Here is a 15,837-nt window from a genome sequence, read left to right on the forward strand (position 1 = left end):
GATGCCAGGAAATCCCCTTGGGTCATTGAGGCAATGACTGATCGCAGGGACTCCATGCGAAAGTGCCGCACCCGAACATGCTTGTTGAGAAGCTTGAGATCCAGGATGGGCCTGAAGGTACCGTTCTTTTTGGGAACTATGAAGAGGTTTGAGTAGAAACCTCTGAACAGTTCCCGGGTGGGAACTGGTACAATTACTCCGGTGGCCTGCAAGGCTGCCACGGCCTGTGAAAAGGCGGCGGCCCTGGAGCAGGGGGGAGTTGAGAGAAAAAATCTGTTTGGCGGGCTGGAAGAAAATTCTATCCTGTAGCCGTGAGAGATGATATCTCTCACCCACTGATCGGAGACTTGTTGAAACCAAGCGTCGCCAAAGTGGGAGAGCCTGCCACCGACTAAGGACGTGGCTGGATCGGACAGAGAGTCACGAGGAGGCTGTCTTAGTGGCAGGACCTCCTGCGGTCTTCTGCGGACGCGCTCTGGAGCGCCAGTTGGATTTCTGGTCCTTAGCTGAGTTAGCGGACGAGGCGGAGGCTGAGTTAGAGGACGACCAGTTGGAGGAAAGAAAGGAGCGAAACCTCGACTGAATCCTACCCTGGGCAGGTTTCCTGGTCTTGGTTTGTAGCATGGAAGTACTCTTCCCGCCAGTAGCCTCTTTAATAATTTCATCCAGCTGTTCACCGAACAGCCGGGAACCAGCAAAAGGGAGCCCAGCAAGGTACTTCTTTGAAGAAGCATCTGCCTTCCACTCTCGAAGCCACAAGGTCCTGCGGATAACGAGGGAATTAGCCAAAGCCACCGCAGCGCGGTGAGAAGCCTCCAGCATGGCAGACATGGCATAAGAAGAAAAAGCTGAAGCTTGAGAAGTTAAGGCAACCATCTCGGGCATAGATTCCCTGGTGAGGGAATGCATCTCCTCCAGACTAGCAGAGATGGCTTTGAGGGCCCACACTGCTGCAAAAGTTGGAGAAAACGCGGCCCCCACCGCTTCATAAACGGATTTGGCCAGAAGGTCAATCTGACTGTCAGTGGCATCCTTAAGGGAAGTGCCATCAGCCACCGACACAACGGTCCGGGCTGAGAGCCTAGACACCGGAGGGTCTACCTTTGGGGAGTGAGCCCACTCCTTGACCACCTCAGGTGGGAAGGGAAAACTGTCATCAGAACCACGCTTTGGGAAGCGTTTGTCAGGACAGGCCCTGGGTTTGGTCACAGCGGCCTGAAAACTGGAGTGGTTAAAGAACACACTCTTTACTCTCTTAGGCAAGGTAAACTGGTGCTTTTCTGCCAGAGAGGGTTTCTCCTCTGATACTGGCGGATTGAGATCCAGTACAGAATTAATGGAAGCAATCAAGTCACTAAATTCTGAGTCACCCTCGGAAGGATCAATGGGGCACATGGAGTTAGCCTCCGAGCCCCCTGTATAGGCATCCTCCTCATTCTACGAGTCCTCAGCCCTTGAATCAGAGCCACGGGATGAGGAGGGAGAGGGAACCCTGCGGAGCCTCTTAGACGGACGGGGTCTGTGCCCTGATGATGAATCCTCTGTGAGCTCCAGTCCTAAAGGCCCCTTAGCAAGAGCATTAGAGGCACCCTGTGAAGGGGGCTGATGCATATTCATCAAAGTCCTGGACAGAAGTCCCATGGACTCAGCAAATGACTGGGAGATAGACCTAGAAAAGGACTCTACCCAGGCCGGGGGTTCGGCCACATGTGCAGGAGCAGCCTGAGAGACCACTGGGGCCGAGACCCCAGGCCGTGGCACCTCCAAGTTAGAGCAGACCTCACAATGTGGATAGGTGCTCGCTTCAGGCAGCGGAAGCTTACATGCAGCACATTCAGCATAAAGCTTTGGAGCCTTGCTCCTTGTGTGAGACATGCTGCCTGAGTGGGGGGAAACAGCTTCTATAAAGGGAATGAATCCCAGGGAGAATATAGCAGAGGTCCACAACCGGAGACCGGCTGTGGCTTACCAGACCGCTGGAAGCGGTGTTGTGTGCCCTCCAGATCCCGAAGCCCGGACCCCCAATGCACAGCACCTCAGCAGGGATGCAGAGTGCAGGACGGGCCAGAACAGAGTGAAACCTGCCCAAGAAAATGGCCGCCGGAGCGAAGAGAGGGGGCGGAACCTTGGGCGTCCCTGTAGGAAGGGCGGAATCTGGAGGGCCATAGAGGCCTGCAGGGGGGGGGGGGGAGTCGCACACAAGCATTGAGGAGGGTCCCTCCCCTGTGCAGGACGGCCACCGGGAGGGACCATGCCTGTCCCTCAGCATGAGTGACATGCGAGGGCAGGTAACAGAAACTAGGCCTCCGGCGAAGCCGGGGCCTACATTTAAGCAGCGAGGCCGACGCGCAGGCACTATCGGCGCGGTTCTCGAGCGAAAAGCCAGAGGACCGGCCAGAAATGCTAAAAAACACAGTAAACACACTCTCCCCCCACAATAAATGACAGGGACCCCCAACATATGAACGTCTCAAGGTACTTAGCTGCTGAGACGCAGGGCCAGGTCCCTGGGGGTGAGTGCTCCGGTCCAGCAGGGTCCTCAAGGGGCTGTGGCCGGAGACCGGTCTCCTGCCAGGCATGGAGACCGTGCTGGCTCCCACTTCAATCCAGAGCCCAGGAGGGATGGTGAAGGAGCACGGCATGTAAGGCTCCAGCCTTGGAAATCAACCTTACAACACCACCGACACAGTGGGGTGAGAAGGGACATGCCGGGAGTCCAGACGTGGACCCGCATTTCTTCAATCTTCTTCCAAAAAAAGGAAAAAAAGGAAAAAAATCATATGAGAACGCATGTGTGGATGTATGCCTCCTGAACACAAAGCGAAAAACTGGTTGTGACTGGTTCACCAGGGGGTGTATAGGCTCAGAGGGAGGAGCTACACCTTTTAGGTGTAGTACTTTGTGTGTCCTCCGGAGGCAGAAGCTATACACTCAAGGTCTGGGTCTCCCAAAGGAACGTTAAAGAAAACAGGGGCAGTATGATTTGCTGTTTTTTATAAATATAAGTCAGTAAATTATATGGTTTTGATCATTTCAATAATACGCATTAAAATTAAAGTTAATATTGAACAGATTTAATTTTAACAAATTCAATTGGCCCTCCACAACAATCTCTCATGTAGCCCCTTGAGAAAATTAATCGCCCACTTCTGCTGTGGAAGATAGATTCCTTTTTGTACTACTATGAAATAGTCACAATTTGGTACATTGCAATCCTTCAGTCTGGCAGTATATTGGCAATGTGTCACACAGGCAATTAAATGACTGCAGGCTTAAAGTTCCCCAAGGGAAAGGAGGTTAAATATTAAAACTTAAAGGGATTGATCACCTTTGGGGTATTTTTTTTCTATTTTACATAAATGCATGCATTTTTGGCTGAAATTTTTCATTACAAATTTTGCAGTTTTGTTTCCCTGCACATTGAAGTATAATGTGGTCTGTAGCCACAGATCAGGATGAGCTCACTGACGGAATTTCAATGAGAGGTCGGACACTTTCTCTTGTGTAGCTTTACTCCTACACTGCCCAGCACCTCTGTCCATACAATGTTTATTGCAGGAAAACTCTTCACAAAGGATAGTTGTGCTGATGAGGAACCGTGGGCTGCATTTCTCCTCCTTAGGCTGGAGTCACACTTATGAGTGACTGGTGCGTGACTCGCACCGCATCACCCAGCATGGCCTGTCGCTCTCTGGACAGGAGCGGGTCAGCAGCAGACGTCAGTGCTGGGTGACGCGAATCGAGTTACTCGCAAGTGTGACACCGGCATTATGATGGGGGACTCCGTACAGGAACTATTCTAATACCACATATACAGTCATACACCCCAGCACCCATTAACAACAGCCCCAACTTGCCTGCCTCATTATCTATACGAGTCAGCACGTCTTCAAACGATTCCCGCTCATCAGTGGCATTCTCAGGATCTGGAGGAGTGTAACCATGATTCCGACACCAATGTACAATTTCCTTGGTCTTAAGTGGAGCAAAATTACTAAATTTTGCTTGTTTTTCAAGGACTTCTTGAAGCTTCCTCTTCATAGATATTGCTCGTTGCCACTAAATCAAGGTTATAAATATGTGAAATATACAAAATATGGTAGAGAATTTACCTCTTAACCCCTTTTTACTATGTTCCCAAGTTTATTAGGGATGATCGAATACTTCGATTATTCGACTGTGCGAATATTGTCCGAATACCTCGCCGCTATTCGACTATTCGCGAATATTCGATGTGCAATGTAAGTCTATGGGAAACCTGAACAACAACTATTCGGGCTTCCCATAGATTTACATTGCGCAACGAATAGTCGAATAACGGCGAGGTATTCGGAAAATATTCGTGAAGCCGAATAAATCAAAGTATTCGATCATCCCTAATGTTTAATCGGTATGCAGCATTAAAGGGACTGTCAGCACAGAATGACTGTTCAAACCAAGTACAGGTGCTCGAAGCATCATGGCGGGGCCAAACATTTAAGAAGGGAATTTTGTTTACTTACCGTAAATTCCTTTTCTTCTAGCTCCTATTGGGAGACCCGGACAATTGGGTGTATAGCTTCTGCCTCCGGAGGCCACACAAAGTATTACACTTTAAAAAGTGTAACCCCTCCCCTCTGCCTATACACCCTCCCGTGCATCACGGGCCCATCAGTTTTGGTGCCAAAGCAGGAAGGAGGAAACTTATAAATTGGTCTAAGGTAAACTCAATCCGAAGGAAGTTCGGAGAACTAAACCATGAACCAAAGAACAATTCAACATGAACAACATGTGTACACAAAAGAACAACAGCCCGAAGGGAACAGGGGCGGGTGCTGGGTCTCCCAATAGGAGCTAGAAGAAAAGGAATTTACGGTAAGTAAACAAAATTCCCTTCTTCTTTGTCGCTCCATTGGGAGACCCAGACAATTGGGACGTCCAAAAGCAGTCCCTGGGTGGGTAAAAGAATACCTCGATAAAAAGAGCCGTAAAACGGCCCCCTCCTACAGGTGGGCAACTGCCGCCTGAAGGACTCGCCTACCTAGGCTGGCATCTGCCGAAGCATAGGCATGCACCTGATAGTGTTTCGTGAAAGTGTGCAGACTCGACCAGGTAGCCGCCTGACACACCTGCTGAGCCGTAGCCTGGTGCTGCAATGCCCAGGACGCACCCACGGCTCTGGTAGAATGGGCTTTCAGCCCTGAAGGAACCGGAAGCCCAGAAGTACGGTAGGCCTCAAGAATCGGTTCCTTGATCCACCGAGCCAAGGTGGACTTGGAAGCCTGCGACCCCTTACGCTGGCCAGCGACAAGGACAAAGAGCGCATCAGAACGGCGCAGGGGCGCCGCACGAGAAATGTGGAGTCGGAGTGCTCTCACGAGATCTAACAAGTGCAAATCCTTTTCACATTGGTGAACTGGATTGGGACAAAAAGAAGGTAAGGAGATATCCTGATTGAGTTGAAAAGGGGATACCACCTTCGGGAGAAAATCCGGGACCGGACGCAGAACCACCTTATCCTGGTGAAACACCAGGAAGGGGGCTTTGCATGACAGCGCTGCTAGCTCAGACACTCTCCGAAGTGATGTGACTGCCACTAGGAAGACCACCTTCTGCGAAAGGCGTGAAAGAGAAACATCCCTCATCGGCTCGAAAGGTGGTTTCTGAAGAGCCGTTAGCACCCTGTTAAGATCCCAGGGTTCTAGCGGACGCTTGTAATGTGGTACTATGTGACAAACCCCCTGCAGGAACGTGCGTACCTGCGGAAGCCTGGCTAGACGCTTTTGAAAAAACACGGAAAGCGCCGATACCTGTCCCTTGAGAGAGCCGAGAGACAAACCCTTGTCTAATCCGGATTGAAGGAAAGACAGAAAAGTGGGCAAGGCAAACGGCCAGGGAGTAAAACCCTGATCAGAGCACCAGGATAAGAAGATCCTCCACGTCCTGTGGTAGATCTTGGCGGACGTTGGTTTCCTGGCCTGTCTCATAGTGGCAATGACCTCTTGAGATAACCCTGAAGACGCTAGGATCCAGGACTCAATGGCCACACAGTCAGGTTGAGGGCCGCAGAATTCAGATGGAAAAATGGCCCTTGAGACAGAAAGTCTGGTCGGTCTGGGAGTGCCCATGGTTGACCCACCGTGAGATGCCACAGATCCGGGTACCACGACCTCCTCGGCCAGTCTGGGGCGATGAGGATGGCGCGGCGGCAGTCGGACCTGATCTTGCGTAACACTCTGGGCAGCAGTGCCAGAGGGGGAAATACATAGGGCAGACGAAACTGCGACCAATCCTGCACTAATGCGTCTGCCGCCAGAGCTCTGTGATCTTGGGACCGTGCCATGAATGCCGGGACCTTGTTGTTGTGCCGGGACGCCATTAGGTCGACGTCTGGCATTCCCCAGCGGCAACAGATCTCTTGAAACACGTCCGGGTGAAGAGACCATTCCCCTGCGTCCATGCCCTGGCGACTGAGAAAGTCTGCTTCCCAGTTTTCTACGCCCGGGATGTGAACTGCGGAGATGGTGGAGGCTGTGGCTTCCACCCACAGCAGAATCCGCCGAACTTCTTGGAAGGCTTGACGACTGCGTGTGCCGCCTTGGTGGTTGATGTACGCCACCGCCGTGGCGTTGTCCGACTGAATTCGGATCTGCCTGCCTTCCAGCCACAGCTGGAACGCCTTTAAGGCTAGATACACTGCCCTTATCTCCAGAACATTGATCTGAAGGGAGGACTCTGTCTGAGTCCAGGTTCCCTGAGCCCTGTGGTGGAGGAAGACCGCTCCCCACCCTGACAGACTCGCGTCCGTCGTGACCACAGCCCAGGATGGGGGCAGGAAGGATTTCCCTTTCGACAGGGAAGTGGGAAGAAGCCACCACTGAAGAGAGGCTTTGGTTGCCCGAGAAAGAGAGACGTTCCTGTCGAGGGACGTCGACCTCCTGTCCCATTTGCGGAGAATGTCCCATTGGAGTGGACGCAGATGAAACTGCGCAAATGGAACTGCCTCCATTGCTGCCACCATCTTCCCTAGGAAGTGCATGAGCCGCCTCAAGGGGTGAGACTGGGCTCGAAGGAGAGATTGCACCCCTGTCTGTAGTGAACGCTGTTTGTCCAGCGGGAGCTTCACTATTGCTGAGAGAGTATGAAACTCCATCCCGAGGTAAGTGAGCAATTGGGTCGGTGTCAAATTTGACTTTGGGAAATTGATGATCCACCCGAACCTCTGGAGAGTCTCCAGAGCAGTGTTCAGGCTGTGTTGGCATGCCACCCGGGAGGGTGCTTTGACTAGAAGATCGTCTAAGTAAGGGATCACCGAGTGTCCCTGAGAGTGTAGGACTGCCACCACTGCTGCCAAGACCTTGGTGAAGACCCGTGGGGCTGTCGCCAGGCCGAAAGGCAGTGCCACGAACTGAAGGTGTTCGTCTCCGATGGCGAAACGCAGGAAGCGTTGATGCTCTGGTGCAATCGGCACGTGGAGATAAGCATCCCTGATGTCGATTGATGCTAGGAAGTCTCCTTGGGACATCGAGGCGATGACGGAGCGGAGAGATTCCATCCGGAACCGTCTGGTTTTCACGTGTCTGTTGAGCAGTTTGAGGTCCAGAACGGGACGGAATGATCCGTCCTTTTTTGGCACCACAAACAAGTTGGAGTAAAAACCGCGACCACATTCTTGAAGGGGAACAGGGATCACCACTCCTTCTGCCTTCAGAGTGTTCACCGCCTGAAAAAGAACATCGGCTCGCTCTGGGGGCGGAGATGTTCTGAAGAAACGAGTCGGAGGACGAGAGCTGAGCTCTATCCTGTAACCGTGAGACAGAATGTCTCTCACCCATCGGTCTTGGACATGTGGCAACCAGGCGTCGCAAAAGCGGGAGAGCCTGCCACCGACCGACGATGCGGTCTGGGGAGGCCGAAAGTCATGAGGAGGCCACCTTGGGGGCGGTTCCTCCGGCGGTCTTTTTAGGACGTGACTTAGACCTCCACGAAGCAGAGTTCCTCTGGCCCTTCTGTGGCCTGTTGGACGTGGAGAATTGAGACGTGGCTGAGGGCCGAAAGGACCGAAACCTCGGTTGTATCCTCCGTTGCTGAGGTCTGTTTGGTTTGGACTGGGGTAATGACGAGTCCTTTCCCTTGGATTGTTTAATAATTTCATCCAATTGCTCGCCAAACAGACGGTCGCCAGAAAATGGCAAACCGGTTAAGAACTTCTTGGAAGCAGAGTCTGCCTTCCATTCGCGTAGCCACATGGCCCTGCGAACTGCCACTGAATTGGCGGATGCTACCGCTGTACGGCCCGCAGAGTCCAGGACGGCGTTCATGGCGTAGGACGAAAAAGCCGACGCCTGAGAGGTTAAAGACACAACCTGCGGAGTAGAGGCACGTGTGACTGCATTAATCTCAGACAGACAAGCTGAGATAGCTTGGAGTGCCCATACGGCTGCGAATGCCGGAGCAAAAGACGCGCCTATGGCTTCATAGATGGATTTCATCAGGAGCTCTATTTGCCTGTCAGTGGCATCCTTGAGCGATGAACCATCTGCCACTGCTACTATGGATCTAGCCGCCAGTCTAGAGACCGGAGGATCCACTTTGGGACACTGAGCCCAACCCTTAACTACGTCAGTGGGGAAGGGGTAACGTGTGTCATTAAGGCGCTTAGTAAAGCGCTTGTCCAGAAATGCTCGGTGTTTCTGGACTATATCTCTGAAGTTGGAGTGATCGAGAAACGCACTCCGTGTACGTTTGGGAAATCTAAATTGGAATTTCTCCTGCTGAGAAGCTGACTCCTCAATCTGTGGAGCTGGAGGAGAAAGTTCTAGCACCTGGTTGATGGACGCTATAAGGTCATTTACTATGGCGTCCCCTTCAGGTGTATCAAGATTGAGAGCAGCGTCAGGATCAGAGCCCTGATCTGCCACCTCCGCTTCATCCTCCAGAGAGTCCTCATGCTGAGACCCTGAGCAGTGTGAAGAAGTCGAGGGAAGCTCCCAGCGAGCCCGCTTAGCCGGTCTGGGACTGCGGTCCGTGTCGGAGTCCTCACCGTGGGACCTAGGAGTCACCCCAGGAGCACTTTGCTGCTCCGACCGAGGGGGGCCTGGGGGCAATGAATCAACAGTGCCCGGGGCCTGTGTTACAGGTCTGGACTGCAAAGCTTCTAGTATCTTAGCAGACCATCTATCTATAGACTGAGCCATGGATTGTGAAAGTGACTCAGAAAGTTTATCAGCCAACACTGCAAACTCTGTCCCTGCCACCTGGACAGAGGTAGCCGGTGGTTCTACCTGGGCCGGGGGTCCCACCCGTGGCTGAGGCTCCGGCTGAGTGAGTGTCACAGGGGCCGAGCATTGCACACAATGAGGGTAGGTGGAACCTGCAGGTAACATAGCCGCACAAGAGGTACAGGTTGCAAAATAAGCCTGTGCCTTGGCACCCTTGCTTTTTGCGGATGACATGCTGTTGTCTCCTCTTAGACCAATCAGTGAGGGTATATAGCCAAAAGCAAATAATGCGGCCGAACAGAGCAATGTATACAGTATATGGATATATCTATATATACTCTTCGGCACCCGGGGGGGCCAGCACCAGGTAACCGGTGCGGCTTACCGACCGCCCTCAGCGGTTGTGTGTCCACCAGATTCCCTGCCTGGGCCTCCCAGAGCTGGAGCTCGGTCTGAAGTTCTCCACCGGCAGAAGTGCAGATAGCAATGGCTGCCAGCGTTCTCAGAGGAGGAGGGAGCCGTGGGCGTGCCTCAGAAAGTGCGGGAATCTGGTGCCCCACGGTGCTCAGTGAGGGGGGAGGAGGATACCTAGTATGCTCCAGCCCTCACCGCTGACGTCCAGTCTAGCGTCCCGCCCTTACCCCTGACTGGCAGGCCCGGGGGCGGGAGTATGCGGTACTAGACCGCAGAAGCCGGGGACTAAAGTTAGTAACCCGGCCGGCAAACAGGCGCGGTCGGCGCGGTAGTCCCAGCGGTGGAGCTGGAGGTGTCAAAACACACAGCAGCCGCTGCAGCTTCTGTTACACAGGCGCTCTATGCGCCGTCCCCAAGGGGACACAGAGTACCTCAGAGTAGCAGGGCCTTCACCGCTGACGTCCCCTGACGATACCCGATCTCCTGTCCGTCAGATTCCCCCAGGGGCTGCGGAGGGAGCCCGGTCCCAGTGCATGGTGACCGGTTAGGATCCCACTTCTCCCAGAGCCCCTAAGGGATGGGGAAGGATAACGGCATGTGGCTCCAGCCTTTGTACCCGCAATGGGTACCTCAACCTTAACAGCACCGCCGACCAGAGTGGGGTGAGAAGGGAGCATGCCGGGAGCCCTGTTAGGAGCCCTCTTTTCTTCCATCCGATAAAGTCAGCAGCTGCTGCTGACTAAAATGTGGAGCTTGCGTGCATGTGTGCCTCCTTCAACACAAAGCAAAAAGCTGATGGGCCCGTGATGCACGGGAGGGTGTATAGGCAGAGGGGAGGGGTTACACTTTTTAAAGTGTAATACTTTGTGTGGCCTCCGGAGGCAGAAGCTATACACCCAATTGTCTGGGTCTCCCAATGGAGCGACAAAGAAATACACCTTCCCACCTGCTTGCTTTCCATCTTTCATAATTTTTATCTGGCCCTATGAAGCCAGAACCATCAAAGAAGAAGAGAGGGTGGAGATAAATGGAAAACACGTAGGTGATTAGGTGTATTTAAATTGGCCACCATGATGCACCAGCGCAGGATGAATATTCAAACAGAGCTCCTTTAAGCACTGGTTCTAGGGGAACATTTCTGCACCATACAACACAACACAATATGTAATAAGCACTAGTAGTGTCTACCAGTCCACAGTACGGTGCTGTAATGATGCCATATGTCAGGGTGCACAGAGCAGTAATATGGTTATATGCATGAATGAGAATAGGGTCCACGTTCACAAGGTTAAGGGATAACAATACAATAAGTAGAGACAATACCTCCGACGCTCTCCTTTTTCCAATGTTCCAACTATAATATTGATCCAGTGATCTTGCACAATATGGATTGCTACCATCTTCATCTGTGGAAGATGAGAAAGAAAGCACAAAACCTTTAATAATTGTACATAACTACTAATGTACTTTAGTTACTGAAAAGGAATCTTACACATAAAAATGAAGGGAATTTTGTTTACTTACCGTAAATTCCTTTTCTTCTAGCTCCAATTGGGAGACCCAGACAATTGGGTGTATAGCTATGCCTCCGGAGGCCACACAAAGTATTACACTAAAAGTGTAAAGCCCCTCCCCTTCTGCCTATACACCCCCCGTGCTCACGGGCTCCTCAGTTTTGGTGCAAAAGCAAGAAGGAGGAAAAAATTATAATTGGTTTAAAGTAAATTCAATCCGAAGGAATATCGGAGAACTGAAACCATTCAACATGAACAACATGTGTACACAAAAAACAGGGGCGGGTGCTGGGTCTCCCAATTGGAGCTAGAAGAAAAGGAATTTACGGTAAGTAAACAAAATTCCCTTCTTCTTTGTCGCTCCATTGGGAGACCCAGACAATTGGGACGTCCAAAAGCAGTCCCTGGGTGGGTAAATAATACCTCATAATAGAGCCGCAACCGGCTCCGTCCTACAGGTGGGCAACCGCCGCCTGAAGGACTCGCCTACCTAGGCTGGCATCTGCCGAAGCATAGGTATGCACCTGATAGTGTTTCGTGAAAGTGTGCAGGCTCGACCAGGTAGCCGCCTGACACACCTGCTGAGCCGTAGCCTGGTGCCGCAAAGCCCAGGACGCTCCCACGGCCCTGGTAGAATGGGCCTTCAGCCCTGAGGGAACCGGAAGCCCGGAGGAACGATAAGCCTCGAGAATTGGTTCCTTGATCCACCGAGCCAGAGTTGATTTGGAAGCTTGTGTCCCTTTACGCTGGCCAGCGACAAGGACAAAGAGTGCATCCGAGCGGCGCAGGGGCGCCGTACGAGAAATGTAGAATCTGAGTGCTCTCACCAGATCTAACAAGTGCAAATCCTTTTCACATTGGTGAACTGGATGAGGACAAAAAGAGGGTAAGGAGATATCCTGATTAAGATGAAAGGGGGATACCACCTTAGGGAGAAAGTCCGGAACCGGACGCAGAACCACCTTGTCCTGGTGAAACACCAGGAAGGGGGCTTTGCATGACAGCGCTGCTAGCTCAGACACTCTCCGAAGCGAAGTGACTGCTACTAGGAAAACCACCTTCTGCGAAAGGCGTGAGAAAGAGATATCCCTCATTGGCTCAAACGGTGGTTTCTGAAGAACCATCAGCACCCTGTTCAGATCCCAGGGTTCTAACGGACGCTTGTAAGGAGGTACGATGTGACAAACCCCCTGCAGGAACGTGCGTACCTGTGGAAGTCTGGCTAGGCGCTTCTGAAAAAAGACAGAGCGCAGAGACTTGTCCCTTAAGGGAGCCTAGTGACAAACCCTTTTCTAATCCGGATTGAAGGAAGGACAGAAAAGTGGGCAAGGTAAACGGCCAGGGAGAAACACCCTGAGCAGAGCACCACGACAGGAATATTTTCCACGTCCTGTGGTAGATCTTGGCGGACGTTGGTTTCCTAGCCTGTCTCATGGTGGCAATGACCTCTTGAGATAATCCTGAAGACGCTAGGATCCAGGACTCAATGGCCACACAGTCAGGTTGAGGGCCGCAGAATTCAGATGGAAAAACGGCCCTTGAGACAGCAAGTCTGGCCGGTCTGGTAGTGCCCACGGTTGGCCGACCGTGAGATGCCACAGATCCGGGTACCACGACCTCCTCGGCCAGTCTGGAGCGACGAGGATGGCGCGGCGGCAGTCGGCCCTGATCTTGCGTAACACTCTGGGCAACAGTGCCAGAGGAGGAAACACATAAGGGAGTTGAAACTGCGACCAATCCTGAACTAAGGCGTCTGCCGCCAGAGCTCTGTGATCTTGAGACCGTGCCATGAACGTCGGGACCTTGTTGTTGTGCCGGGACGCCATTAGGTCGACGTCCGGCATGCCCCAGCGGCAACAGATCTCCTGAAACACGTCCGGGTGAAGGGACCATTCCCCTGCGTCCATGCCCTGGCGACTGAGAAAGTCTGCTTCCCAGTTTTCTACGCCCGGGATGTGAACTGCGGATATGGTGGAGGCTGTGGCTTCCACCCACAGCAGAATCCGCCGAACTTCCTGGAAGGCTTGCCGACTGCGTGTCCCGCCTTGGTGGTTGATGTATGCCACCGCTGTGGAGTTGTCCGACTGAATTCGGATCTGTTTGCCTTCCAGCCACGGCTGGAACGCCTTTAGGGCAAGATACACTGCCCTTATCTCCAGAACATTGATCTGAAGGGAGGACTCTGTCTGAGTCCAAGTCCCCTGAGCCCTGTGGTGGAGAAAGACCGCTCCCCACCCTGACAGGCTCGCGTCCGTCGTGACCACAGCCCAGGATGGGGGCAGGAAGGATTTCCCCTTCGACAGAGAAGTGGGAAGAAGCCACCACTGAAGGGAATCTTTGGCTGCCCGAGAAAGGGAGACGTTCCTGTCGAGGGACGTCGACTTCCTGTCCCATTTGCGGAGAATGTCCCATTGAAGTGGGCGCAGATGAAACTGCGCAAAAGGAACTGCCTCCATTGCTGCCACCATCTTCCCTAGGAAGTGCATGAGGCGCCTCAGGGGGTGTGCCTGACCATGAAGGAGAGATTGCACCCCTGTCTGTAGTGAACGCTGTTTGTTCAGCGGAAGCTTCACTATCGCTGAGAGAGTATGAAACTCCATGCCAAGATATGTCAGTGATTGGGCCGGTGTCAGATTTGACTTTGGAAAATTGATGATCCACCCGAAACTCTGGAGAGTTTCCAGAGCAATGTTCAGGCTGTGTTGGCATGCCCCTTGAGAGGGTGCCTTGACAAGTAGATCGTCTAAGTAAGGGATCACCGAGTGTCCCTGAGAGTGTAGGATTGCCACCACTGTTGCCATGACCTTGGTGAAGACCCGTGGGGCTGTTGCCAGGCCAAAAGGTAGTGCCACGAACTGAAGGTGTTCGTCCCCTATGGCGAAGCGCAGGAAGCGCTGATGCTCTGGCGCAATCGGTACGTGGAGATAAGCATCTTTGATGTCTATTGATGCCAGGAAATCTCCTTGGGACATTGAGGCGATGACGGAGCGGAGCGATTCCATCCGGAACCGCCTGGTTTTCACATGCTTGTTGAGCAGCTTTAGGTCCAGAACGGGACGGAAGGATCCGTCCTTTTTTGGCACCACGAACAAGTTGGAGTAAAAACCGTGACCCCGTTGCTGAAAAGGAACCGGGATCACCACTCCTTCCGCCTTCAGGGTGCCTACCGCCTGCATAAGAGCCTCGGCTCTGTCGGGGGGTGGAGATGTTCTGAAGAAACGAGTCGGAGGACGAGAGTTGAACTCTATCCTGTAACCGTGAGATAGAATGTCTCTCACCCATCGGTCTTTTACTTGTGGCAGCCAGGTGTCGCAAAAGCGGGAGAGCCTGCCACCGACCGAGGATGCGGTTTGAGGAGGCCGAAAGTCATGAGGAGGCCGCTTTGGGAGCGGTTCGTGACTTAGACCGCCATGCATCGGAGTTCCTCTGATCTTTCTGAGGCCTTTTGGACGAGGAAAATTGAGATCTGCCCGCGGTCCGAAAGGACCGAAACCTCGATTGTACCTTCCGTGGTTGAGGTCTGTTTGGTTTGGACTGGGGTAAGGATGAATCCTTTCCCTTGGATTGTTTAATGATTTCATCCAATCGCTCACCAAACAAGCGGTCGCCAGCCAATGGCAAACCGGTTAAGAACTTTTTGGAAGGAGAGTCTGCCTTCCATTCACGTAGCCACATGGCCCTGCGGAGTACCACCGAGTTGGCGGATGCCACCGCCGTACGGCTCGCAGAGTCCAGGATAGCATTAATGGCGTAGGACGCAAACGCCGCAAACGCCGACGCCTGATTGGTTAAGGACACCACTTGCGGGGCAGATGTACGTGTTACTGCATGAATCTGCGCCTGACAAGCTGAGATAGCTTGGAGTGCCCATACGGCAGCGAATGCTGGGGCAAAAGACGCGCCTATAGCTTCATAGATGGATTTCAACCATAGTTCCATCTGTCTGTCAGTGGCATCTTTGAGTGAAGCCCCATCTTCCACTGCAACTATGGATCTAGCCGCCAGTCTGGAGATTGGAGGATCCACCTTAGGACACTGAGTCCAGCCCTTGACAACCTCGGGGGGGGAAGGGATAACGTGTGTCCTTAAGGCGCTTGGAAAAACGCTTGTCTGGACAGTCTCGGTTTTTCTGGATTGCCTCTCTGAAGTCAGAGTGATCCAGAAACATATTTAATGTACGCTTTGGAAACCTGAAACGGAATTTCTCCTGAGAAGCAGACTCCTCAATTGGAGGAGCTGGGGGAGAAATATCCAACACCTGATTGATGGTCGCTATAAGGTCATTCACTACTGCGTCACCTTCAGGTGTATCTAGGTTGAGAGCGGCTTCAGGATCAGAATCCTGATCTGATACCTCCGCTTCATCCTCCAGAGAGTCCCCCTGCTGGGACCCTGAACAGTGTGATGAAGTGGAGTGAATTTCCCAGCGACCCCGCTTGGGCGGCCTGGGACTGCGGTCCGTGTCAGAGACCTCACCCTGGGACCTATGGTTATCCCCGGGGCACTTTGCTGTTCCAATTGAGGGGGACCAGGGGTCAAGGATTGGATAGAGCCCGGGGCCTGAATCACCGGTCTGGACTGCAATGCTTCCAGTATTTTAGCAGACCATTTATCCATAGTCTCAGACAGTTTGTCAGCAAAGGCTGCAAACTCCATCCCTGTCACCTGGACAGTGGTAGCAGGTGGATCCACCTGGGCCACCTGTAGCA

General features: G+C 52.7%; 1 protein-coding gene across 3 annotated transcripts in view; it reads right to left on the reverse strand.

Annotated features, from left to right (window-relative positions):
• Positions 1-15,837, reverse strand: part of YEATS2 (YEATS domain containing 2) — a 234,585-nt gene that overhangs the window by 21,066 nt on the left and 197,682 nt on the right. For all 3 annotated transcript variants that reach the window (XM_075340905.1, XM_075340906.1, XM_075340904.1), the window contains 2 exons: positions 10,938-11,020; positions 3,858-4,059 (listed from right to left, as the gene is read on the reverse strand). In XM_075340905.1, coding sequence (XP_075197020.1) covers positions 3,858-4,059; positions 10,938-11,020 — 285 coding nt within the window. The remainder of the gene's footprint in view (positions 1-3,857; positions 4,060-10,937; positions 11,021-15,837) is intronic.

Source organism: Anomaloglossus baeobatrachus, chromosome 3 (genome assembly GCF_048569485.1).
Source record: "Anomaloglossus baeobatrachus isolate aAnoBae1 chromosome 3, aAnoBae1.hap1, whole genome shotgun sequence".
In the NCBI taxonomy this organism is placed as follows: Eukaryota; Metazoa; Chordata; class Amphibia; order Anura; family Aromobatidae; genus Anomaloglossus; species Anomaloglossus baeobatrachus.